Source organism: Pieris napi, chromosome 12 (assembly GCF_905475465.1).
Source record: "Pieris napi chromosome 12, ilPieNapi1.2, whole genome shotgun sequence".
Classification (NCBI taxonomy): Eukaryota; Metazoa; Arthropoda; class Insecta; order Lepidoptera; family Pieridae; genus Pieris; species Pieris napi.
Window position 1 is genome coordinate 6,988,478 of NC_062245.1, and position 27,334 is coordinate 7,015,811.

General features: G+C 32.2%; 3 protein-coding genes across 5 annotated transcripts; 1 reads left to right on the forward strand and 2 right to left on the reverse strand.

Annotated features, from left to right (window-relative positions):
• Window positions 1-3,500: 3,500 nt before the first annotated feature.
• Window positions 3,501-4,357, reverse strand: LOC125054334 (39S ribosomal protein L35, mitochondrial). 2 transcript variants are annotated; one of them, XM_047656142.1, is made up of 2 exons: window positions 4,197-4,357; window positions 3,501-4,115 (listed from the first exon to the last, which is right to left on the reverse strand). In XM_047656142.1, the coding sequence occupies exons 1-2, from the start codon at window positions 4,216-4,218 to the stop codon at window positions 3,607-3,609; spliced, it is 531 nt and encodes a 176-aa protein (XP_047512098.1). In that variant the 5' UTR covers window positions 4,219-4,357; the 3' UTR covers window positions 3,501-3,606. The 2 variants fall into 2 exon arrangements, with proteins under 2 accessions (XP_047512098.1, XP_047512099.1); XM_047656143.1 differs by having other exon boundaries at window positions 4,180-4,204.
• Window positions 4,358-4,593: 236 nt separating this feature from the next.
• On the forward strand, window positions 4,594-16,422 carry LOC125054332 (MICOS complex subunit Mic60). Of its 2 annotated transcripts, XM_047656139.1 has the most exons (18): window positions 4,594-4,722; window positions 5,208-5,380; window positions 5,793-5,949; window positions 6,449-6,539; window positions 6,766-6,837; window positions 7,456-7,625; window positions 8,397-8,523; window positions 9,663-9,826; window positions 10,677-10,802; window positions 11,560-11,632; window positions 12,034-12,122; window positions 12,794-12,904; window positions 13,203-13,320; window positions 13,943-14,077; window positions 14,680-14,783; window positions 15,314-15,415; window positions 15,680-15,765; window positions 15,851-16,422. In XM_047656139.1, exons 1-18 carry the CDS (start codon window positions 4,678-4,680, stop codon window positions 16,026-16,028), a joined length of 2,121 nt encoding a protein of 706 aa, XP_047512095.1. In that variant the 5' UTR covers window positions 4,594-4,677; the 3' UTR covers window positions 16,029-16,422. The 2 variants fall into 2 exon arrangements, with proteins under 2 accessions (XP_047512095.1, XP_047512096.1); XM_047656140.1 differs by lacking the exon at window positions 6,766-6,837.
• A 4,210-nt stretch (window positions 16,423-20,632) lies between these two features.
• LOC125054333 (cytochrome P450 4V2-like) lies at window positions 20,633-26,774 on the reverse strand. Its single transcript, XM_047656141.1, has 10 exons — window positions 26,594-26,774; window positions 25,893-25,982; window positions 25,566-25,682; window positions 25,185-25,370; window positions 24,454-24,650; window positions 22,744-22,801; window positions 22,377-22,563; window positions 21,655-21,806; window positions 21,141-21,320; window positions 20,633-21,038 (listed from the first exon to the last, which is right to left on the reverse strand). Exons 1-10 carry the CDS (start codon window positions 26,772-26,774, stop codon window positions 20,887-20,889), a joined length of 1,500 nt encoding a protein of 499 aa, XP_047512097.1. The 3' UTR covers window positions 20,633-20,886.
• Between the last annotated feature and the right edge of the window lie 560 nt (window positions 26,775-27,334).

A 27,334-nucleotide genomic window follows, 5' to 3' on the forward strand; every position in this document is an offset into this window, starting at 1 on the left:
TTATTTAATAGAATTAGTGATTAGTCTAGCAATTCAAAGGGGGAAGTAGTGTGACCGTTTTTAGTATATTCAGTACCAAATTGGTATAATTTGGGCTCCGTGTAACTAATTTAGTATTTTTTTGGTATCCTTTTATATTCTGGTATTTTTTGGTACATTTAAACTTTCAACATTTTAAAACACATTTTGATATATTTTTGGGCTGGGCGGGAAACACCCACTTCCATTCGTTCGTATTTCGTTCACATGTTTTTGTCTTTGTCTGATGTTTACCGCAAATGTATCATTTTGTCTCTTTCGAATGGTTAATGCTAACAAATTCGCGAATCGTGCTTTAGCTACGTATTTCTCTACTTTTTTACTCTACTAATTACTCTACGTATTTATCTACGTTAAATGCTGTATTTTTATACATGTGGTCCCTTTTGGGACCACGGATGTTTTAGTTCTTTATTTATTTCTCTCTGTGTGCATGTGTAGTGAAGATAATGAAGCGCAAAATATACGATCAGAAATATAGATCTGAGTGGGAACAAAATTCTGAATTTTCGTCATGGTTGACAAAAGATAAAAATAATGAGAACGCCTTGTGTAAAACGTGTGGAGCAACATTTTTAAGCAGAATCGCTACAATTAAAAGTCATGCATATTCTGAAAAACATCGATAGAAACTTATACGTTATAGTGGACAACCCAAGGTAAGAAAGCCCCCATTAACATATTTATAAGATTATTGTGTCCCTTATTTTTTTATGGCACATGAATTAATTGTCCTACTTCTACAGGATGTCCGATGAATCTTGGATAGTACATGTACAGTTGTACACACATGTATAATTGATTTAAATTCATCAAATTAATCAAATCCTGTTTATTTTCAGAACGATGATAAATTACTTCAAAGGAAAGAACCCATATCTGAAGAAGTAAGAAAAGCAGAGCTTATATTTTATGCAGCGTTGGCAGAACATAACATACCATCTCGGGCCATGGATCATCTCAGCGATTTATTCAGCAAAATGTTTTATGATTCGGAAATCGCAAAGGGCTTTTCCTGCAAACGCACTAAATCTGCTCAGTTAGCTCAGTGCAGCGAATACTGACTTAGTATTTGTAATAAAACTTATTGTAAATATTTATTATTATTTTAATATTTCTGTATAATGAAGGTGTGTAATTGGTAAAATTAAAAAATATCTGATAATAAGCGTTTTAATTTAAAAAATCCTCTTTTTCTTTTAGTATAATTCAGCATGTGTTTTGGTATTATTTAGTACTGGCACCTTGTAGTTTTAGATAGTAGATCGCTATTTTTTAAAACGGTTACACTGGGGGGAACGCTGCCAGTATCTTCGGAACCTTGCCTAAAGGGACTCCTTTTAGTGATATATTTTAGTTTATGTTTCCTATCTATTATATATTACGGTGTATCTCCATTAAAACTAAATTAGACATACTATAACAGTATTTTAACTATAAATACAATTAACTATATACAAGAAATGTGATGATACAATGTCAAATATATTTATGGAAATATTATAAATTTCAAGAGAAGCAAAAATAAAATCTTTTTGAAGATAAAAAAAAATCGTTGGTACTTTATGAATTCTGCAGTCGATATAAAATTATTTTCTAACTCACAATATATTCTACTGTATTATTTTTTACTCTCAAGACAATACCAAAGTCGTTAGGGTCGTTATCGACGTACGGGATTGGGATCCATTATTTACGTTTCTGAATCTCACCCTTATGGCCGATTTACACGTATTAAGTTGACTAAAATTTACTAAATATTAACTTAATTTTAAGTAACTTAACCCGTGTAAACAGTGAATTTAGTAAGAAGTTGCAAGTTAAAATTTAGTTGCAACTAAACAAGGTAGAATAGAATTTTGTCTATTTTTCGGTTAAGTTGGTTGGCGTGGCTAATCACTTGACACGTTTGGACAGGCAAAATTTAGTTAAATTTAAGTGAAAAGCATAAGCTGGCGGAGTCATTGCAAAGCTATGCTTTTGCTTTCGGCGCTGGAAGCTCAAACACATATCCAAAACTATTTGTCCGATATGCGTATACAACAATTAATGAACAGTAGTAGAACCCCTTCCCCAATGAATAATAGTAGCCGTTTTACTCCTTCGCCTTCTTCAAATACGTATTACGTTGAGTCCCCAGAACCTTCACAATCATGTATTGGAGCATACAATACAGTAAATCCCCAATCAGGAAGAGAAAATCCTATAATATTTTGTTCTGTGGTCGTCCATCTTGAGCAAATAAATGAGTTTAAGTAATTATTTAGTATTTTTACGTGTAAACGGTTACTTAAAATTAAGTCACTTGAAATTTAGTTAAAATTTAGTTAAGACTTGGCAACTTAATACGTGTAAATCAGCCTATAGTATGGATTATGGAACATGGCCTGCATTGTAACCTTTCATTGTATAGACATTTATACATGTTTATACCTGGAGAGACTAATCTTCACATAATATATAGCAAATTTTTAAGGTGTAACTTAATTTTTTTATAAATGGACAGAATTTGGACAATACACGACAACAATGCGACGACACAATAAAAAATAATATCTTAGCCCCAAATATAAAAATAATCAATCAAAAATCGCTGTACCTCTTAGGGGCACCGTTTTGCATAGAAGCTTTTGAAGAATACATTAATTCATCAATATCAAAATTTAAAGATCATTCTCCTCGCCTTTTGGATATTAGGTACAGCCCACTCAGCACTGTTCATTTTAAAATTCTGTCTTTTTATTCCCAACTTAAGGTGATGTACTTCGCTTCTATTACATGATTTGGATAATCTTTTAAAATCTTCTTTGGAATCTATTTTAACGTTCGTTCTGGAATCAAGCGTCGCTCGGCGGATTAGGAGTACACAAGATCTGAAAGAAAATCCTCTGAATCTGATCTGAGAAATCTAGCAGCAGTCGGGTAGATAAAACCCTTAGATCTTATTCTACAAACTACGAAATTGCGGATTTAAAAAATGCGTGAGTAGCATCCATGATCCAGCCCAGGCTTGAGTTTGCCATCAGCCTTCGATTCGGAGTGCCCTTACCATAAGTGTCCCAGTTGCTTTGAAGTAAGTAGCCTTAGACACAATGGCCTCCATTGCCAGAGTGCAGGTCGTTTTTGTCGCTACGGCGCGCTCAAAGACATCATACGACGCTCCCTTGCCTCCGTCAATGTTCCAGCTATTTTGAAGCCAACAGGTATCACTAGAGAAGATGGCAAGCAGCTGGATGGGATGTCATTGATGCCTAGGAGGCTGAGACAGGTTTTGGTATTTGATGCTACATGTGGATCGACACATTAGCCCCATCTGAGTACTTTCCCTCCGGGTTGAGGTTTTTAAAAAAAACTGGAACTATGTATTTAGTTCCAAAATAATATTTTATATATAATAAAATTTGATTAAAGATTCCACTTGAATATTTAAAATATTAAATACAATAATGAAAATAATAAGATGTTGAAGTTTTTTATTTATTGAAATTTGCTTCTACAGTTATATATTATACTACAGCTATATTATGTATGAATCAAAATAATTAGATCAATCAAACTTAAATATGCTTAGTGGTTAGTAGGTTTTTTCCTTGTTATATGAAATTCTTCCCGGGTGTGATATGGAGCATATGGATCATCTACATAATATTTAGGTTTCTTCCAGAACTTTGTTACCATTTTATCTAACAATGTAGACTGAGTTGCATTACAAAATACATGCTGCCTTAAACGCCTTCTTTGTGGTTGCGATTTCTTCCAGATTTTTTTATTTCTACCAACTTTAGTCCTGATCCAGCCACCCCAATCTAGTCTTAAGAACCTTCGAACTGCAGCTTTAACAGTCTTCCGTTTACCCCTCTTTAAACTAAACTTGGTGACTGTTCGAACAGATAGAGGTGTTATTCTGTTACAAATATCAAGGATTTGTTTGTTTTGTATTAAGGCTGGTCTAGATAATCCTATATTGTTTAAGGTATGTTGTCTATTCATTATAGTTGAAAGACTTCTAGTTTCATTGCAAGTAACCGTAGTCCCATTAACGTAAGGAACTAAAATCGGTCGTAAACGTCGGATCACTGAAAATAAATATAACCTATATTACTATTAATATAAATGTCTGTATTATCAAATACGACTAACTTTCAATTTTACTCTACCAGACAATGTGCAGCGAAACATTTTTTAAAAACTGTGACAGAAAACTACCTAGACTACTAAAACATAGTTTTTATAGAATTTTAATTATCTAAGTATCAATGCAAAAGGATTAAGGAATAACATTTAGAAATTTAAAAAATATGAATAAACCATAGTCAACAGCACAGCCGTCAGCCACAGACTTTTATTATGGTTTAACATTAATAATGGATATAACATGACTAAATATTGACCCTTATATTTTAAATAATTTTAAAATCACATGATTTCTAAAGCCCTTAAATCTTCTTTTCATGCCTTCTGAATGTAAAGTTTAAAACTCTAAAGTATATACATCTTATCTTCACATACAGTTGTTTTGGCATGTGGTTTTAGAAGCACAGTTTTACAATATCCATGTTTTTAAATATGTTATCATTGCCTGTTCTCTATGGTTTTGACTTATGACAGCCCGAGTGAAAAAATCATTGCCTGCCGAAAATGTACAGATTTACAAACCAAATAACAAATCCTAGCTTAGTTTTGGTAAGTTTTGTTATTTAATTTTACTTTTATTTATGTTATAATTTAACTTTACATTAGTTTTTTCTTCAGAAGTATTGATATTAAAATTTCTTATCTTACTTAACTTTCCGCCCATATAAAAAATATTTTTAATTTTCTATTTGATATCACTATAAAATTTTAGTTTTTAATTAAAAAATGCGGTCCAACCTTTACATGTAATGTTAACTATAATGTTGTGTTGTAATTACATAACAACAACCATTGATCATCGTCATAAATAACCTTAAACTTAATTTGTCCAATCAAAACAAACAGCTGATAATGGTGAATCTTTTTCTACTACCAGCTATAATGGTATTTAATGTTAACGATATTAATTATTCAATTATCATATTGATTGCATCTGAGGATGATTGACATGAAATCATTATTTCGCCTCAAGAGGATTGTTTCCTACTATACACATGAATTAATACATTTTTTATTGTTAATGTATTCTTCAGGTCAGAAAACAAATTGGTGATGGATCATGTTCAGCCCTTATAGTAATGAGATCACCTCATCGGAGGAATGCATCAGACAAACATTCGGCAAAAGTTCCCCCAAAATCACGTAAATTACTATGGGGGACCCTTGGTGCTTCGCTTCTCACTGGTACAGCTGTTGTGTATGCCAAGTAAGTAATGAAGACATACATATCTACAGATCTTTAGTACCTTGACAGTTTGACATGTATAGGTTCAAATAGGACTCTGATGGGTATCATAGTTTAATTGGAGTGGATCGAAGTGGCTTGGAATGAGTCTGTTATTAAAAATTGCCAATTAAACTATGTTGGTAAAAGAAGCTATGTAAGAAGCATAAAAATATATAGTTTTTTTTAGATAATTTATTTGATATCACTATAAAATTTTAGTCAGGAACCCACCTATGAAAAACCATGTTAGGTGACCATTTGAAGATTAAATCTATCTAAAAATATTATTGTGTTAGGGCATTAATTATGGTTAGAGTATTTTATAGTACTAGTAACATAGAGGGAAGTGTGAACTGGAACATGAACACTATACAAACTATGTCTTCAACAGGCACAGCCCAGAAGCAAGAAACTGGTTGGAGTCAAATGCCCCCTGGGCTAACAACTTTGTGGCCCTTGTCTACCAAGAGAACACAACTTATTGGCAATTCACCTTTAACCAACTGAGCAAAGCAACCTCCACCATCACAAACTTTATGTTTGGAAAGGTAATAATTTATTTAAACTTTATTTTTTATTATTTAAAATTTTATTTACAGGCTATGTGGGCGATTGTTTCTATTAGATATTTCTCATACAGTTTTTACAATCATTCACAAATTTATAATATTACTATTAGGTCCATAAATTTTACTTGTAAATTATCAAAATTTCACATGATTTCTATCTATTTTACTAGAATGATATTGATATTTAAAAATATGATTGAATAAATTTTGATAATAGATTTTTATCAATATTCTAGTAAAAATCATAACTTACTAAGTTTGTTGCTAAATTAAAATAAAGTAATAAATCAGTCACATCATACACATAATATGAAGTTAGTCTTCTGTTGGATTCTTGATGAAATTGTTGTGGTTCAAGTGGAAAAAAATCTGTGTCATAACATAGAAATAGACACATGTCTGCATTTCTCAGTTTTTTTTTCAGACACTACAAATGAGGCTTATATTTGTCATTAATAGAAGAGTTATAATGTTTCAGGAAGGAGTATCCCCTATGGATTTCCAACAACGTTCAGAACAAGATATTGAAAAAGATGCTGCAAGGGATTTTGCTAAGAAGACTTATGAACGTAATGAATCTACATTCTTAAATCTCTCTAGATACACAATATAATTATATCATGCTTAAAACATGTTTCACAATAATATGAAATGATTAATACCCATTTGAAAAATAAGAGTTTGCAATCATAACAAAACAGTCATATTATGATGACCTTTCTTTAATCGTTCTTTGTAAAGTTAGATATCACTTAAAGCTATAGTAAATGACTAACTATCATGAATACCTAACAGTTCCACCGACGAAGTTTGAACCATTGTATGTTGAAGAAAAACAAATGGAAACTCCTGAAATTGAAACACCAGGTTAGTGTTCATAATTCACAGACAAAAAGGAAGCAGTATTTTTTATGTGTATGTCTATGATATTGTTGAAATTGGATATGAACTATTTAAGTATGCATGCTATATTTTCGTAAGTGTTTGAATATTTGACCACAAACTTCTCATAAACTAATAATCATATAGATTATTCAACAGTTCAACAACAATTTCATTAAAATCAGTCGAGTAGTTTTTGAGATATGGGTGTCCCAGACTTCAGGGTGTCTAAGTAAATAGGGTTTTGCAGGTATTTAAAAATGGTTTTATTTTTTTGTACGTTTTTCTAAGGTGAGATTAATAAATTGCCTAAATCAGTGCAACTATTATTTTCTAGTATAGACACACACACATAGACATTGTTCTGACCTTCTCAATGTAATATTTCATAGATACCATTACCGATACCAATACCATTTAATTCCACAATTGGCCTGTTCATTCTCGACGCGTTCTTTTATAATCATTGAAGTTGGTGTTTAGCTTAGATTTTCCCATCTGAGTGTAGATTTGAACCTAGCTATTTTAAAAATCTTAAAAATGTCTAAATAATTCAAGTTTAAGAAAAAGCAGTTAGCTTATAGAAATTCCGTAAAATTTCAGCAACCCTCGTCCAAACGGAAGCCTGTGAGCCTCACGAAGCCCCACCAATCAGGATTACAAAAGACATGGTGGAATTAGAACATGATATGCACGAGAACACTAAATCGGCCATAGACAATTATAAAAAGGCAACCAAGTTCTGTGCTGAATATAATAAGGCACTTTATAGGGTAAGTTGTAAATAATTCTAATAAAAACACTGCCGAAGATAATATAAATTATTAATACTTATTGTTTGTAGTTTTTGTAGGTAATTAAAAAATATGCGATTATTAGAAGTCTTGGTTTGTCTTGTATTTACACCCACCGCATTTTTAATTAAAAAAAAAGTAAAAAATCATTTAATCACATGGGTAACATAATGTACACTTATGACTTGTCAGTAAAGAAATACATATTAATGCTTCTAATTTGACATTTACTGCCAGTTCTCAAATCAAGGGCGTAGAACGGGAGAGAAGAACTGGCAATAGACTCTCCGCCACTCTTTTTAATCGCCATTTTTTTGTTTTACAAAATGTTTGTAAGGAGCTGCAACCATTACACCATGTCCCATGTGACATTTTAAGTAATTAATAATAATAACAAATTAAAAACAAAGATTTGTCCTCTATCAGCAGGAGGCATGGTGAAATAGGAGCACGTACTTACATTCGTGGGAACAACACGCAAACACATAGTCGAAATAATCAACATCATTATTATTTCTGATTATTTAGTAGATTTATACATCGAAGTCTATTAAAACATTAATTTCTTCTGGAACAAGCTTAGGCTTAGTTTTCACCATATCTTGTATTTGATTTCGGGAAACGATAAATATGTAAAATCAATTTTATACAATTACACCAGTTCATAAAGGAAATAAGAAAAATCTCAATATGCAATATATTTTCCGGATTTTCTGTATTTGCGTTTGATCTAATAAATGTCTTTAACAGATAATAGAAGCGCCGCTAGAAGATTTAGACAAGAAGCAATTCACATCTCTTCAAGGTGCCGTAAACGAGCGCAACGCAACCGTTGCTAAGGCCAAGGAGACGTCTGCGAAGGCTAAATGTGCTATTGGTAAGCTTTATTTAGGTTTATTTATCCGGAATTCAAACCGCAGTCCATAGATATAATAATGTTTAGTTCATTGTTGGACTTCAACTGCCTTTTATTTGAAAATCAGTGATTCAATCTAAAGTGTTTCTGTCTGTCGTTTATAGAAGGGTTACTCACGGTAACATGATGGTGAAAAAAAAAAAAAAAAAATTAGGAAAACTTGAGATTTGTTGTCATAATCATAATAGTAGTTTTACAGAATTTTTTATTACTTTCTTAGAGTTTTTTTATTTATTCAGAAGATTCACAGCACAATACAGAAATAAATGTATATATATATATATATATATATATATATATATATATATATATATATATATATATATTTATACCATTATAGGCCAATTACAAATCTTCACATATAGTTTTTTTTTTACAACAAGAAGGTAAACATGCCAAATATTTTTAGTTTGTAATACAAAAAAGAAAAAAAAACAGAATCCAAATCTCAATGCATTTCATTAATTATGGTTAACCGCTATATTATGCCATGTCACCCGTCCTGTACATATATATTTGAAAAAGATGCAATGTATAGAGTATTCTGAGAACCGGATTCGCTAAATACGAAATCTATTGTAGTTTTACGCAGCGCTGCAGTATGGTGGAGTGCACCTAATAGAGATCTTTAATATTAGACTAATAATATTCAGTTAATTAAGGAATTTATATCCGCTCTTATATACTCCGGACATCTAATTAAGATCATTTCATAGCAATAATCCTGTGGCCCAATGCTTTATTGTATTCTTGTTATTTCATGTAATGAAAATTAATGTCTTATAATCAGAGACCCTATATATGGAGCAGTGTTAGCCTAGTGGCTTCAACGTGCGACTCTCATACCTGAGGTCGTAGGTTCGATCCCCAGCTGTGCATCAATGGACTTTCTCTGTGCGCATTTAACATTTGCTCGAACGGTGAAGGAAAATATCGTGAGGAAACCGACATGTCTTAGACCCTTAAAGCCGACGTCGTGTGCCAGGCACTGGAGGCTGATTACCTACTTTCTTATTAGATTTAAAAATGATCATGAAACAGATTCAAAAATTTGAGGCCAAGACCTAAAGAGCGCCACTGATTTATTTATTTTTAATCAGAGACCCTGGACCGTATGATAAAGGCTGGCGTACAAGCTCCGCCAGAGAGCATCGCGGCCACTCAGAGGTACATCAAGCAGTTCAGAGCGGACCTGTCTCAAGCTGAAAACGAATACAAGGAGTGCCTGGAGAAGGCAGTTCTGTCAGATAAATATTGGAATAAGGTATATTTATTGTTAACAATATATTATATCCCAGGCTCTTGGTGTAGTCTGTCTTCAGGAACCTGTGAGATCCTTGTTACATACAACAAAATTTTATAATACATGGTATTAACAGTAATTGGTAGGCCAATTTAAACAGTAAAAAATAATAGTGTAAACTCCATGTAACGTCACTCGATTTAACGACAAAGTCCCTAAAGCGTCGAAATCACTCTGCTTTGGTTGGTTTAGCTTATCTTCCATACAATACTATGAGAAACTAAATAGTAGGTTAGAATTATAATGCAACATATTGTTACGAAAATTAGTACAAATGCAGTAAATTAGCATTCTTTAGACTGTTATTTGAACAGTAAATCCATAGCATTCTTGATTTGGATTAATTTTTTCTGTACATTACCCAGAATAAAGATAAAATAAAAAAAAGAGTGTGTGTACGTATGTACACGCGTTAGAAGTTATACTTCTTTGGCGTATGGAAAAAAAAATACTAAAATGCAGTAGTGATTAACGATAAATATGAAAATTAAACAATAAAATTATTATTAGTAAATACTATCACCGACGTAAATGAAATTGGTTTAATAAAAACACAAAAATAATATTTATTTATTCACACTGTTTAATTGTACTGTTACGAAACACGTGTTCTAAATATAAAAATACTAGAATATACAACTTGAACATAGTTACTATCGATTTTCATTCCACCTAGAACTAACTTTACGATGTAGAATTTAGGTGTCGGTGTGCGCGCGCATCGTAAAAATTCACTCTCATCATTTTTCTCCATCGCGCCATAAGAAGTATAACTTCAAAAAATAATTTAAAACATTAATATTATTTCCAGGTGGAAGCTGCCCGTAAAGCATACAAAGACGAATTACAAATGTTATTCCCGGGAGTCAACCTCGCTGCCCGCAAACTAGAACTTAAGGGCGACACAGATCTACTCCTGCTATACACATTGAAACAGGTAATTACTTTCCCATAATACCTTCTTGTATGTCATGGAAGATAGTTATTTTTTTTTTATTATAATATATTTATTCACAAAAAAGTTACACCTTAATTCAAACCATGCCCCGCAAAACTGCTTACGCAGTTTGACTGCAGGTAACTCGCCTTAAATAAACATAACTTCTAAATCACTAAATTAGGTCACACTAATACTATTACTTTACTTAATGGCTACATCATATTTAGCAAATGGTTTTGTTAATCTAATATATACAATTCTCGTGTCGCGGTGTTTGTAGTTAAACTCCTCCGAAACGGCTTGACCGATTGTCATGAAATTTTTATACGCATATTGGGAATGTCTGAGAATCGGACAACATCTATTTTTCATCCCCCTAAATGTTAAGGGTTTTTATTTTTTAGATAATTTTTTTATGATACAGCTAAAAAAAGACATACAACCCCTAATTTTCACCCCTCTACGATCAACCCCTATTTTTTATTATAAATGATATACATGGCAAAACGACGTTTGCCAGGTCAGCTAGTAAACCTCTAAATTTATCCAATGAAGGCTCACGTCTTATGTCCTCGAGTAAACTATTGAGCAAGGAACCCGTTTAATCAACGTTCTTATCTCCATAATAATTTTGCACCATGGGTATTTTAAATTTACCTTTGGACATTGACCTTGTGTCAGTTATATGTTGCACCAAACTAGTAATCATTCACATAGTAAAGACAGTAAATGTGTATTCGAATAAATTTTATAGGTACAATATCTACAAAACGAAATAGCGGAACTACAAACTACAAGAGATTTGAAAATCAAGAGGGCGATTGAGTGTAAGTACCCATTGGTAAGACCCTAAACAAATGATTATATGCGACTAAATTTACAAAAACATAATTATATGTATTTTATTTATACGTTTTTGCACAAGACTCAATTAAAATAAAAAAAAAAAAAACAAAAGAAAAACATGGTGCGGGCCGGCCTTATTTACTACGCGACCAGGCAATTTATTTTGTTTCAAAAATATAAATCTTAGTGCCATTTTTTTAAAACCACCCTCATTTTTTGTTTTTTAATTTTCTTTACACAAGAAAAAATTAAATAATAAGTTGCGCATTTTTAAGTCTGTTTTATTATTTTTATTGGAAAAATAAATAATAATATTTACGAGTGCATATAATATCATTAATTAAAAATTCTTTAGTAGATTTAAAATGATTTTTAATTTCAGGTCACGACGAACAAGCTATCATAGAAGCGAAAGTAGAAGATATGATAAAGAGAGAGAGACTGGAGAAAGAAAAAGAGTTCCAAAAGAAGGTATCATTATGATTAACCTGTAATTTAAGAAGACAAGAGCAGTGTTGACTCTCATCCCCGATCGACATCCGGTCGTACGGTTTAGAAAACCGGCATTTCTCAAATCCAAAATCGATGACATGTGTCAGACACAAGGCTGATCACCTACTTGTCTATGATAAACAATAATCAAAGAAAGCAATGCAATCTAAGGCTGTTATTATTAGGACATAAAGAGATAAATAAATTCACGTATCAATTCTTGAAAAGGCCGGCAATGCACTCGCGAGCTACTTTGAGTTTGGGAGCGTTAAAGTATTACGTCACGAATTTTGGGGGGGGGGGGGTCCTTTTGTAAAACGTTACGATGCGGGGCGAGGATTGAATTACGCGTTATTGTTAATATTATTTTCGACTTCCCAGTATTTTACATCACATAATGGTCACTAGGTGGTCACGAAACGTTCAACTATACTTGGGTACAGAAAAACGTTACGGCGCGTTACATGGGGGGGGGGGGGGTCAATAATCTCCAAAAATTGCGTGACGTAATACTTGAACGCCATCCATCCACTGCGGTATCTCTTAATATGAGATGAGCCATCAAATGACACAGAGAAAACATATTTATACAATGTATCTGTATAAATATATAAATAAAGTTATGAATATAAAATAATGAATTATTTCAGAGCTTAGCTGTTCAGGCGGAAGCGAACAGAAAACTAAAGGAGCAACTTAAGAAACAGTTTGAAATTCAACAAGAAGTGTTGCAAGATCAGCTTTCTAGAAAAGAAAAAGAGGTATATTTTCTTTCCTTATCTGTGTCTTCGAATATTGTTTGACCTATGATTTCCACTGCATATTTTTTTTTAACTAAACTAATCGTGATTTAGTTACACTTTAGTCAAATGAACTTAATTAATATGAAAATGAAAGAAATAGTTAATTCTATGTTTATTAATTTGTTCTGTGTTTTATGTTTATTCAAATTAACATTTATACTTTATATATAATTGATACATTTAAATTAAGATATACTCAACTATATTTTTTTTAATTTTTAAATGTAAGTTATTACGTAATATTTATTATTTTAAGGTTTTGGGTAAATTCAGCCGTTCAGTATCGGAACAAGTCGAGAAAGAACGCGTTGTGTTCAAACGTGAGCTCGCTACGATGGCTGGGAAACTAATGGCCATTGAACAGACTCTAAAACGTGAGTTTATTAAACTTTATTTTATTAGGCGTTTAATCAATCTTTAAGTATGGTGATTAAAGTAAATCTCTTATAACTTGCACAGTTAACCTATCACGTTAGGTTGGTTCCGTGTCGTAGGAAACGCGTTGTAGGATTAGTCTTTTTTAATTCTGGTATACGCGTTAAATGCGGGTCATCCATTAACGCGTTATGTACAAATGATTCTCGTTTAACTTTTCTCGTTAAAGGGAATTTAAATCTTTAATTTTAAAAAAAAATAAAAAAACTATGTCATAACGAAATAATTGCAAACAAATAATTGAAAATGTCACAGTACAAAAATGTAACGTGTGAAATCCCCGCGTTTTATGTTACCAGTGTTATAACAGGCACGGAAATCGCGTAATATGATGGTTCTGCATTATATTCCTGCATGCCAATCAAAATGTAATGTTTGATATCATGAATTTGTAAAAAAAAAATAAGTATTTTAAACATAACTTTATCATTTCTATTTAACAGAATATAACACAAACCAGCAAAAATATTTAAAATTACACTAATATAATTGAATATTGTTCATAAAATATTGTATAAAAAAAAATTACTTGTTTAAGGCCATTATTTTATTTATTTCCAGAGCGAGCCAAAGCGGAAACGGAAGCCCGTCGCTCCCAGTCCTTGTGGGCGGCAGCGGAAGCCTTACACGCCGCCACACGTCGCACTACCCAACACGCGTTACTAACACACGAGATCACAGCGTTGGAGAAGGCCGGTAAGTTTAATAGATACATAGATGTTATAAAAGGGTTTTCTTGTTTGGTTCAAAGAGATTATCTCAGGAACTACTGGTTCAATTTGATAATAACGTTTTTTGTTAATCCATTCAGCGAGAAAGGTCATAAATGTTCCAAAAAAAATGGTGCGTGTACTTAAGTACGCGCGTAAGAAGTTATACTTTTTTGGCATTATTAAAAATTGTTTGTGATTGCATGCAAATAATTATTTACAATTAAATAATCAAAGACTGGAAAAGGAGTCATTATAGTCAATAAAGTTCAGTTTACATTTAAAAAATTAAATAAATGAATATTTATTATTACACTCTTAGATTAAGTGTAACATATTATTCGAATGTTGTTTTTAAATTATGTCCAATGCCGTAGCATCTTCCGTAGGCAACTTCATTCTGTTAATTTTGTGTCACGGTGCGCGCGCATCGTAAAATTTCACTCATCAATTTTTCATAACGCGCCTAAAGAAGTATAACTTCAAAAACGTCTAAATTTACATTGAGAGCTAGAACTGTTATGACCTTAATGGAGTTTAGACTTTACAATAAAATATTGAAAACTTTAATATATCGTCTCTCAATAGGTAAAGACGACAAACTGGTGCAAACAGTGCTTCAAGGAATTCCCAAGGAAGTCAGGGAGAAGGGAATTGTCACTGAGAAAGCGCTACGGGATAAATTCGATACGGTATAAAATATTTCTTTATAAATACATATCTATGTAATTCATAATTTAATATAATATTGTTTGATAGAGCTTGAATATATGAAAAATAATATTTAAACGTAGGTACAGATGCGTTTTATAGGGAATTTAAGTTTAGTTTAAAAAATATTTTGTTATTGGTAAAGCAAAATAAATTTAACCTATTAATTTCAAGGCTAAGGGAGCGTTCGATTATTACGTAATGAATTTTGGGAGGGGGGGGGGGGGGTTTTTTTTGTAAAACGTTACGATGCGGGGCGGGGAATAAATTACACGTTATTGTTAATATTATTTTCGACCTACACCAACCACATAATAGTAACTGAAGAGTCACTAGGTGGTCACGAAATGTTTTACTAGACTTGGATACAGTACTGTACTTGGGTACTGAAAAACGTTACGGCGAGTTACATGGGGGTGGGGGGGTCAATAATCTCCAAAAATTGCGTTACGTTATACTTGAACGCTCCCTAAGGCAAAAATTCTATTAAATATAGCAATGAATGTTGCAGCTAGAGAAGTCGGCTGTGAAAGTGGCGCTAGTGGGTCGGGAAGGAGCAGGGTTGCCAGTTTACTTCCTGTCATGGTTGCAGTCCAAATTACTTTTCCAAAAGGTATTTTTATAGAATATATTAAAATTTTCCTAAAATGGTAATTTTTTATCTAACATTTTATTCTTCATTTTATACTTATAATTTTTTGTCTAAGCTTGGGATTTCATTTTATGATATTGGTAAGCAGAACTAAAGCAAAAAAAATAAGATTACCATGATTAACTACAATACAAAATCTAAGATTTTAATGTAATATTTCAACATTTAATATAAATTTTCGGGAAAGACAGTTATTTCCATTTAAAAAAAATATGATTTTTTTAGTTTGCCGAAATCCCAAAAGACGAGTTGGACAACCTCCCAACAGACTTCACTAAATTGGACACATTTGATATAATACAAAGAGCCAGGTATGGTTTTAACTATATTTAGTATGCCCTAAATATTTCAAATTTATTTGTTTGATTAAATAATATGAGCTAATTTATGTTTTAGATATTACATGGACCACGGCGATCTTTCCTCAGCCCTACGTTATATAAATCTTTTACAAGGCGCTCCAAGGGCAGTAGCCAAGCCTTGGTTGGACTCAGCTCGCAGACATCTTGAAATACGACAAGCGGCGGAAGCTGTCATGGCGCATGCCTCTGTTTCTGGTCTATTATACTTGTAGGGTTGCTAGTGATAAAAACTAGAAATTCGTTTTATGTTATCGGAAATCGCTGTTGATTTTTAATTATATAGGCCTAGTATCATGTGTTCTGATAAAGGCAAATATGTAATTAAGTGTATGAAATATCTCTTATAGGGTTCAAAAATGTGTATATTATTATATATATTAACTATGTGGAAAAAATTTCATATGCTTTGAATTAGTCAAACTTTAATGAAAAAATATTAAAGATGCAACTTTTGTTTAATGTCACCAAAATTACACTACTTGACTTTTTTGGAACCTGTTGAAACTAGGTCTATCTAATTTAGAAAAAACAGTAAATAATTTTGTAGGCGCTGGTTTGTAGTTAATGGTCGCCGGTTTCATTTGTTTTCGGTGCGCTGTCGCCAGATTTGAGGTATTTTCAAAAAGCATTAATGTCAACTACAAAAATCCTTTGACTCCCTAGAAACATTACGTCCTAAACCATTACATCCTAAAATATTGAAAAATCCAAATTTTAGTTCTCATTTCCAGCAATAAGATGCATCTTGAGATTTTAGTTTTTCAAAGGCTGGTGGTCTCTTACGATTTTAAATTTTCTATAATTTTTGAAATATTTCATAGAAATTATATTTTATAATTTTTAATTTTTACAACACATTTCAGTTTGCATATTATTTAAGTATAAAAATAGTAAAATCCACGCATTTAAAATGCTGACATAACCTTAAAATCTTAGTTAAATGAGGTGACCTTTCTGTTATGTAAATATGGAATGTATGTAATTTAAAATTAAAGTATGAGTTCAAATGATTGGACATTGTTATTTAATATCTATAAACTAGAAAATATATTTATTTATTCATTGAAATACCTATACACCTATGCTTAAACTCTAGGTTTATCTTTAAAGTAAGCAACCATTATATTTATGCAGCCAACGATTCTTGAGTGTCAACTGCCTAGCAATCACGCCATATGGCCATATTATCTTTCCTGACGGCGTCGTCTTACCGTATCCAGAAACGAGACAAACTTGGCTTGCTAATTGCTTGGCAATATCGTATAGGTTTTTGACATACGGGACGGGAGTCCCATAGAGCGTTAAGTTTCGTTTATGGTCTATATATTAATGCTTTCTCTCGTCTTGTTTGTCTTTGATAGGGCTACTGTATGATGTATCTATGTTCTATACACAGAGTGCCTTTAATTTAATAGTCTTTCTTAGTCTGTGACTCTGTGGTAACGGTATTTGGATATTGATAACTTTGCCTTTCCCATTAGGGATAAATTATTAATTAATATCATTAATCATCAATCATCATCATTGGTATTGATAACCAGTTATCACGTCCACGGAAAATAAAGAGTAATTCGTTACACGAATTTCCAAATTAAAAGTTCGTTGGTATTTCAATTTTCATTTATATTTTACTTAATCAGGTCAACTGTTTTAAATGGTGTGATAAAACTCCTTAAGAAACTAAATAACTATATCATAAAACTTATAGGTTATATAAGTTAAACAAATATTCAAAAACAAAGTTTTCAAAAAGGTTAAGAAATAATAGTATGGTGTTTTACTAAATATGTCTACCGGCCTGGTTAATCTACAGAGCAACTTAGATAGTACTGAAAGCAGTTCTCTAGAACAGCATATACCTATAACGACTCAACCTCGCCCCGAAGTTCCCGACTCAGATGCGGAAGAAATAGACCAAGAAGGTGAGAAGAGAAAAAAGCGAAGAGAAGATTTACAAGACTGTTGTTGCGATCCGTACTATGATCCAGATGAGTGGGAGTTTTATTTGTTTTGTCGATGTTTTGGTTGGTGTTGTGTACAGTTGGGTAAATGTATGGAAAGTATGTTAGAGGGGTGTGGAGATTGTATAACATCATGTTGTGATGGTGAAAGCTCTGAAGATACTGGTGGTTGTGAAGATGTTGAATGCTGTGATTGCAATTGTTTTGATTAGAATACCCTGCATTTAAAAGTTATATTTGATGCTCAAAACATTAAAGCTTAAGGCAGTACACTTAGCCACATTGGAGTATTTAGCCTACATAGTTTTTATATTTATTAGATAAGGACAATTATTGGAAGTATAAATATTATAAGGAAAAAGCTTACCTTAGGGATGTGTTTACTAATTTAAACATATTGCAATCTACTTTGGAAATGCACAGTATGTTTAACATATCATACACTTGAATGTGAACAAACAAGTGAAGAAATATGCTATAATATTCCACACTACTACACTTTCTATCTGTGATAAAAGTTAATTAAATGAATTTATGACAATAATATAATGACCTAGTTTACATGTGAAAAATCTTACTATTCTTAAAATCTTACACTTATTTATAATGTGTATATTATAGTAACACAAGTGCCATTAATGAAATTACTTCCAATTTGTTATATTTTGTTTAATGTTGGCTTAAGGAACTTATAATGAAACATGTTTTTAATTTTGATATAAAAGTTTTAATAAACAGTTTTATAAATGCTTGTTAAAATATTTTCATTTTGATGGCCATTAATGTCTTAAATTTAATTATATCTGATAAAAACTGCAATAAGGATCTTTTTGCCAATATTGACATTGCTCAAACAAGGGCAATAATTAAAAAGAGGCTAAACCCTTTGGAAACAAGGAAGCGGATTGTGATCCATCCACACGGATAAAAAAATGGAGTTTTTGAAACAAAAACAAATAAGAGACGATGATTTGTCCAATTATGCTGAGGAAGAGCATCAAAAACATTTGCTGCACAGAAAAGAGGCCCACCAAAAATCCACGCGGCATAAAGAGGAGGCTCACCAAAAAGCGATGCAGCAGATGGAAGAAAGGCACAATAAATATATGTAGCAGCAAAAAGAGTTGCATCAAATTGAGGTGGAATGCAAGAAGAAACAATTAGAAAATAATTAATTGCCACTTTAGGGTTTCATGTAAATTTTGTACTTAATGGTTTTTTAATAAAAATGGTTTGTATTTAAGTTATAATTAAACAGTTTATTAATCAAGACACATGTTTTATTTATAATCTTGTAATAAAGTAGGTAGATGCTAACTCACATAATGTAATAAAAGCCCTTAAGAATATCATAGGTCCCTACCTAATGTGTAGCTGTAGTTTATTACAAGTATGTACTTATAGTAATTATAAGAATATTGTAGGCAATAAAATACATAAAGAGTTAATATTATTTATTAATATGCTTAATTATATACTGCTGCGGTTCTGTAGCTAGTAATGAAGCAAAATAGGTTTGTATGAGCTGCTGTCTATACTCTTGTTCATTGGCAGTTTAAGATCATTCCCAATTTCAGTTACAATTCGGAGCACTGTTCGGTGTTCCCTTCTATACCTCCTATCGGTGTCAAAAATCTACGTCAACCCAGGTTTCTAATGGCGGATGGCGATGCCTAAATATTTTTGGTCTTCTCATTAACACATTCTAATATAATATCATCGTCTTCTTCGTCTCATTCATTAAAGTATCTCACTATGTTTAAATTCATCATTAGATAGTAATTAACGTATTTATCATAGTTTGATTTCTGTGACAAACAGCTGTTACTACATAAATAACCAGCGGCCATCTTGTTAACCCTCCGATACTGAGTAGTTAACTTTTTTGACTAATGGTTAGATATTTGACCATTAGTTACTCTAACTACGGGTCAAAAAATGCATTTTGCTGATATTTAACTAATAGTTAGGATATTTAACCAATAGTTGAGTTATCTACGGATCAAAAAACCGGCCCTAACAACTAAAAATGGTGTAACAAGAATAACAGAAGATACAACCACCCAATGAGCCTACAATAGTTGGATGTGAACGTGTTATTAAAATAATTCCAAATAGCTTATTGTTTTCATATTATAAATTTGGAAAATATATAGGTACATTTTTTCCAAATTTATAATTTATTTAAAGAAACATAACATCATAGGTGAATAAAACAATTCATGAATATAATAAGAAAAAGTTTAATTATAATGAATACTATTCGTTGATTTACAGCAAATTATAAACTCTAAAACTAGAAGAGGGTTGTCATCTTTTTTATTATCTCCATCGACTTTTTAATAATTTCTTCATATCACACTTCCTAAACTACAAATCAACTCAAAATAAAAGCCTTCCGACATAAAAAAATATCTTTAAAGTTTTTACTATTTTATACGCCGACGCCATATTGACAGTTTGAAGAGTTTCGTTTCGAGTTTGAGAGTGGCAGAAAGTGGAATTAAATTTAAATTAACAGTAGCAGTACTTGCCTAGCCAACAGGCAAGAAATAAAAGGTCAAAATCTAAGTAATTTGCCTAGCTGTATAATCAACTGGCTGAACATCTTTCAGGCCGCTAGTTAAACGGCGGCGTAATATTTTTTCATTATTTTTATAATGAATAACAAAAATCTTGTGACATTTAAAGCATATATTTTATTATATATAACAGTTTCTTAATAGTTTAGTAGTAGTTACAATATTTTAAAATGCTTTTATTTTACCATGTTGCAGTTATTTTATTTAATGGAAAAAAAACGAAAAAGTATTAAAAAACCTACTTTACGTTTTATTTAATGTGACGTTCTAATAACAGTTTAATATGACCACTTATTAACGCTTTGTACATTAATAGTACACAGAAAAACAGATAACATAAATTATTAGTGAGGCAACGGGTGTCCTCTTCGCAACCAAATAAATTCAAATCTAAGCTAAAACAAAAAATACTTAAACGTATTTTTTTCGTACTTAAAATAATAGTCAATGAGGTATGAAGTAAAGTTTTCTTCGGTTAGGAATTAAATTACGTCATCTTAATTTATGTAGTCGATTATTAAGACATTTTAGGCGAATTCGATGCTAATTTCGTGTCCGCCAGCTGGCTTATTAATAACTTGGTTCTTCAATTTCATGTTGAAAAAATTCCCTGTCATCTTATACCTACGAAGAATATGTACCAGGGATACCTTCATTGTAGTAATGGCGTATACTTTAGCTGAAACAAAAAACCAAATTTAATGCTAGTTCCTTTATATAAATATGTACTTAGAATTTGAGAAATTTTGTTTGATTAGTGAAAATAGACAAAAAATCTTACCAACACAATTTCTTCTTCCAAAACCAAAGGCGCCTAAAGCGTTGGAATTTTCTGGAAGTCTCCCTTCCAACCACCTTTCTGGTATAAATTCACTAGCATCTTTACCCCATAGAGCTGGATTATTAAGTATGCCGTATAATAGAATAGCGCATGGATACCCTTTACGAAGGACTGTGTTTTCTGAAATAAATATGTACCAATAAATATCATCTCTAGCCAAAGACTAATAGTATATTGAATACTATATTATATGTTTCACCCGCATTCATTTGAAACAACACTGAATCGTGGGGAAGCTTAGCTCCAGCTTCACAAGATTACTTCCTAGTCTTATTAGACATATCTATTATTAAATAAGTCGCTTATTATTTTTAAGTAGGTAAAATAAATGATTCCAAAATCTCTCATAATTGTGTTTACGTGATTTTGAGACATGATCTCAAGGTTTGTTTGCATTTTGTATCTACGTATACCACCTCAAAATAATAGCTACGTTCACAAAACAAATGCGTACTAAGTTGAATGTCTTCAGTAATTAAACGGCCAGTGAATGGTGCTACCGGACACTGTCGCATCGTCTCTTTTAGGACTGCATCTATATACTTCAAGTTGGTCAAGTCTTCTTTCTCCACATCTCTATCGGATTCGCCGAATATCTCACGAATTCTGTAAAAGATAAGTAATGTTTACCCTTGATTTAGGCCGTATGAGGTTCTACGCAATACATTACTGTTCGGTATTAAAATCATCGGTCATTTTTCCTATTTGTATGCTGTCTTCTTTACATCCACTGCTATTGGAGCTGTCATGTGTTAGAGGAAAACTATTATGTTATGATTTTCAGCCGGTATAAAATGATTCGCTCAACTATAGCGCTTCCCGGACAATTATCAGAAGTACCTATATGTATAATTGTATATACGTACTTGTAGGTACGGCATAATTTCTATTCAACGCTACTCACACGCGACATTAATTTCCGATCATACATAGACCTTATTAATAAACAGGAACAATATACATAGTTCTTAAAGTCGTGGTTTCGTAAATGGATCTTAATGTCTGCGGTACATACATACATATTTTGTAATTTTCTATTTGGCTGAAATGTTTCTAGACCTTAGATATAAGATTGTAGTAATTATTTAAACGTTACGAAACATCATCCGGTAATAAACTATAGAAAATTTAACTGAGGCATTTTTATTTAAATATTTAATTAATATAGGTACTTACTCTTGTTGACATTTTTCTAGTATACGGGGGTATGTACCTAGAATTAACAACGTATAAGCAAGAACTGCCGAGCTGGATTGAGAACCCGCGAACATAATATTATTCATTTCGTCTTTAATATCATTGTCGCTTAATAGGGTATTACTAAAATCCAGCAAGCGATGTAGGAATGGCTTCAATTTTTTTTCTGAAACAATAAATTATTGAAAATCATTATTTGATCATTCGGTCTTTCGGTCAATCGGTCTCTCTATATGGATTTTCTTAGAAGATTCAGAAATCTTGGGATTAATTTACACATTTTAAATGATAAAATCTATCGTAATATTTTACTTATTCGCTATTTACATTGTCTCTTAAATCTCACCTGAACATTCTTTATTATTATCTTCGGTTGCGTAAACCTCACGCTTTTTTTTCAGGACCTGTAAATTACATACTTTAAAGAAAATCTACATATTAGAATAATTTCCAGCTAGAAAAAAAAAACTATTACATTTATAAATATAAAATGTAGCAATTAAAATTGTACTCTAAAGTTTATTCTACTAAACATAAACACAACAAATAATACAGTTCATTCTAACGATACCGAACTAAATCCTAAACAAAATATAGAATGGTTCCAGTTTCATTAGTCTAGTGCACGTTTAACTGCAGATGGTGAGGACTCGAATTCCCGGGTCGGGTAAAAATATACGCCAAACTAATTTTGCTAATAGAAGTTCAACGGTAGCCCTAAAATAAGAAATTAAGCGGTGTCTGAACACCCCCGTGCCTCGGAAGCACGCTAAGCCGTTACTTATACACTAATTAATGTCGAACGGGGACACAAGAAAAAATGAAATCACTTTCTTTAACTTTTGCCAGAAAATTCAATATTTATTTTCATACCAACTTTGCTGGTCTATTACTTTATTTTTTTTCCATAAAGAGATCGCTTGATTGCGATGAGGACACCCGTTGCCTCATTAATAATGTTATCTGTTTTTATATGTACTATTAATCTACGAAGTGTTAATAAGTGGTTATATTAAACTGTTATTAGAATGTCACATTAAATCAATCCGTAGTTTATACGTACAAATATTTATATCGGGTGTTTTTTTTAGAGGTATAGAACTTTAAATTGCAATAAAACAACGATGGATTATTGGACTGACATGATTTTTTTTTGAAAGATCTTGTGGCAATACATTTTAAATATGATTTCTGGCATATGACTGCCACGGCTGGCTCGGATATAGTCCAATCTGGACGTCCAATTTTCCCGTCCGTTGTTCTCGATTTTCATAAGCGAATTTTGTTTAGCGATGAAGCACACTTCTGGTTAAATGGCTACATCAACAAACAAAACTGCCGCATTTGGAGTGAAGCGTATCCTCAAGTGTATGTCGAAACACCGTTACATCCAGAAAAACTGACTGTTTGGTGCGCTTTATGGGCTGGTGGCAGCATTGGTCCATACTTCTTCAAAAACGATAATGGCCAGAATGTTAAAGTCAATGGTGATAGGTGATGTCATGATTACTATTTTTTTCATTCCTGAATTGAACAATCATGATGTCCAAGAGCTGTGGTTTTAACAAGACGGCGCAACATGTCACACAGCTCGTGCCACAGTCGATTTACTGAAAGACACCGCCTAATTTCACGTTTTTGACCTGTGAATTGGCCTCCAAGATCTTGTGATTTATCACCGCCAGATTATTTTCTGTGGGGCTATGTAAAGTCATTGGTCTATGTGGATAAGCCACAAACGCTTGACCATTTGGAAGACAACATTCGCCGTGTTATTGCCGATATACGGCCACAAATGTTGAAAAAAGTCATCGAAAATTGGACGTCCAGATTGGACTATATCCGAGCCAGCCGTGGCAGTCATATGCCAGAAATCATATTTTAAATGTATTGCCACAAGATTATCTTTCAAATAAATAAAAAATCATGACAGTCCAATAATCCATCGTTGTTTTATTGCAATTTAAAGTTCTATATCTCTAAAAAAAACACCATTATAATGAATGTTTCCATATATTTTGCAAAACTTTAAAATTCTAATACCGGTGTATCTGACCTGTTCAGTTAACTCATGAGTTATTTTGACATGAGCATCTTCTATTTTCTTCAATTTTGATGTTCTGTAGATATTATCGAAATAGTAGAGAGGGTTTTTGGCTCTCGCTACGACGCCGTCGACGACAGCACGAAATGCCATAAGACATTTGTAGTTGAACTCTTTCTGATTGCTAATGTCTACTCCCGCCATTGTTACTGTACGAAAAAAATATAGTCTAATTAAAGAAATAAAATTTTATCTTTAATTTAACGCAACCTTATATTTAAGCGTACAAAGGTCTGTTTGAAATCATAAACTTTTTCAAACCATTGAAATAGTAAAAAAACAGTGTAGCCTGGGTATATATATAACATGGGTTATATTCTAAGTAGTTATTCTTATTTCTATTTATATTACACACGGATAATGAATATAAAATTATATGTGTTTATTCTGCATATGTTTGAAATTTATTTTGATTGTGTACTAAATTTAATTTGGTCGAGCATTGTAAACCTATCGAAGTTAAATTAGGAAAATCGAGTTTAAGATCGATTTTAATGTGTGGTATTTATTATATAGCTAACGTATTATGATGCAATGCAATGAATATATCTAAACAAGTAAGATCTGCAGGTCTTAGCGTTACAAAATATGTTTCGGTTTAGGAAGAGTCAAATAAACAAACATCCTACTTCAACGCTTACACTTCAACATAAACAGTGTTATTACTTAGTTACTATACTAACAAGAAATAGTCTCCAATGCGGTTTTCTCCAAATAGTCATGATGGTCGAATTGTCCCTTGCCCACATGGTTTTTCAATGTTTCAACCAAACGTCGACTCTGAGCATTAAAAATTCCCATAAAGCTGTCCACTACTTGTTGATTGAAGGCTGGGTTTATTAACTTACGGTGTTGCTTCCAAATTGCCTCTAAAAATATAAATAACTGTTGAATAATCGTAATAAGTTTTCCCAGGAAAACATTGACGGCTGTTATCTACAGCCTGATAAAAATGTGAATGAAACGAACACACAAACTGGGTTTGAGCTTCCTTTTATTGTGAATTCTTCTATAAATGTGAGGATAATTTAAAATTAACTTTCGGTTTTATACTGGTTACATACCTGGTCCAGTCAGTAGACCATTACTACCAAGCAATTGTTTTAGAAACTTATTCGCAAAGCCAGGCCTTTCTAAGCATGTCGTCAGCACCTTGTAGCAATCATCCGGATCCGTAATAACTGGAAAAATATACTAATGAGTCGACTAATAAGTGATACGTTGTTTCAATAACATAATATAGTTATCGATTACATGCTTTTTTGAAAAAAATCGTAAAAATTGTGAGTGTCTTTCATTCAATCCTTATAACAAATACCTAAAAATTTCAAAAGCGTCTAATTGTAAACTAAAAAAAACTTCCGTTAAAAAGTCTAAATTATGATACTTACGATAAATTGGCATAATTCCTGCGTAAACAACGGAAACATGTCCATTATTGTATGTGTATTCAGTCAACTTCTTTATGTAGTGCCATAAAGCTGAAAAAAAAAATTAAATTTCAACTAAAAGATAACTTGAGAGACATATAGGTGGTTCGGAGCACGTAAAAATGTTTTCATGAAGTCTTGTACTCACCTGTGGTACTACACAGGGCAGAAAACTTTTGCCTAGTGTAGGCAATCTTTCTGTACCTTATACACGTGGCCAATTATTGGTTCATACAGTTTCCTTCACCAAATTATTATTTTTATATAATATGGCGAAGCAAATAGAAAAGAAAAAGAGTATATTATTTTTGAAGTTACACTTCTTTTGGCGCGTTAGGGATAAATGATGAGAACATTTTTTACGACGCGCGAGCACACCGTCACTAAAATCCGACACCCGCTCACCGTCACAAACCGACACCCTGAAGTTAGCTATAGTCAACATTTTAGTTTCTTTGGCGCGTTAGAGAAAAATCATGAGAATACATTTTTTCTATTGTCAGTCTCATTTCTTCTACAAAAGCGAAAGATAAAAATTTTGAAAATATTTTTATCTTATTACGCTAAAGAAGTATAATTTCTGACGCGTGTACATAAGTGCACACACGTTTTTTTTATAAAAATCTGTTCTATCTATTTTTTTATTGAAATAAAAGACATACCAATTGAATCTCCCAAGAGCAAAGAGATGTTGCCCAAAATTGGTACCCGGCCGGGATATACTGGCATATCCCCAGGGTACATTTTGATAGACAAATATATATATACACAGCATAATGCAAAAATTATAAGTAACCACAACATAGTCCGGCCCTTCTGGTAGTTAAAAATATTATGATGCATTTGTAGTAGGTTTGATAATATAAATGTATAAAAGTTAAGTTAATAATTTTGTTTTTTTAGAGTTCCGTTGTTAAATTATATGTATATCCAGTTTGACAAACTATCTCAGAGTAAGAGCCATACATCACCGAGATGCCATGCCGTGGCCAGCGACGCCGCCATCTTATTCTTATTGAGATGTATGCCGACTAACTCACTTGGCGACCGCTCCGCATGCGGCGACTGGCGGGCTACCTGGCGACGTCGCCAGTAGTTTGCACGTTTTTGTATGAAACTTGTTGAAAACTAGATAATATCAAATATTTAAAAAATTATGCGGTGCTGTTAGTAGAAAAAAAAACTCGATTTTTAGTATTTTAACGAATTATTTTAATCATATTTAAGTATATGCATATTCTATAATAATGACTATTTTTGCATAATGACGTCATAAAAAGTATACTGGAAACTAAGTATAAAATCATCTATAGGTATTATAATTAATGTCGTAGTCGTAAGTAATATTGAAATTAATAAACTTCAAAGAAGACCAGTTCATAAGAAACGGCAATTGGAAATGG

Coding starts and splice junctions, on each gene's coding strand:
- LOC125054334 (XM_047656142.1), bottom strand. CDS start 4,218: ATGTTTCGCTGCACATTGTCTG. Junction 4,116..4,196: donor GTTTCGCTGCACATTGTCTG/GTAGAGTAAAAT, acceptor ATTTATTTTCAG/TGATCCGACGTTTACGACCG.
- LOC125054332 (XM_047656139.1), top strand. CDS start 4,678: ATGTACAGATTTACAAACCAAATAACAAATCCTAGCTTAGTTTTG. Junction 5,950..6,448: donor CAAACTTTATGTTTGGAAAG/GTAATAATTTAT, acceptor ATAATGTTTCAG/GAAGGAGTATCCCCTATGGA. Junction 12,123..12,793: donor AAAAAGAGTTCCAAAAGAAG/GTATCATTATGA, acceptor GAATTATTTCAG/AGCTTAGCTGTTCAGGCGGA.
- LOC125054333 (XM_047656141.1), bottom strand. CDS start 26,774: ATGCATCATAATATTTTTAACTACCAGAAGGGCCGGACTATGTTGTGG. Junction 25,983..26,593: donor GCTCTTGGGAGATTCAATTG/GTATGTCTTTTA, acceptor TTTTTTTTTCAG/CTTTATGGCACTACATAAAG. Junction 21,807..22,376: donor CTAGAAAAATGTCAACAAGA/GTAAGTACCTAT, acceptor TATCTTTTACAG/AATTCGTGAGATATTCGGCG.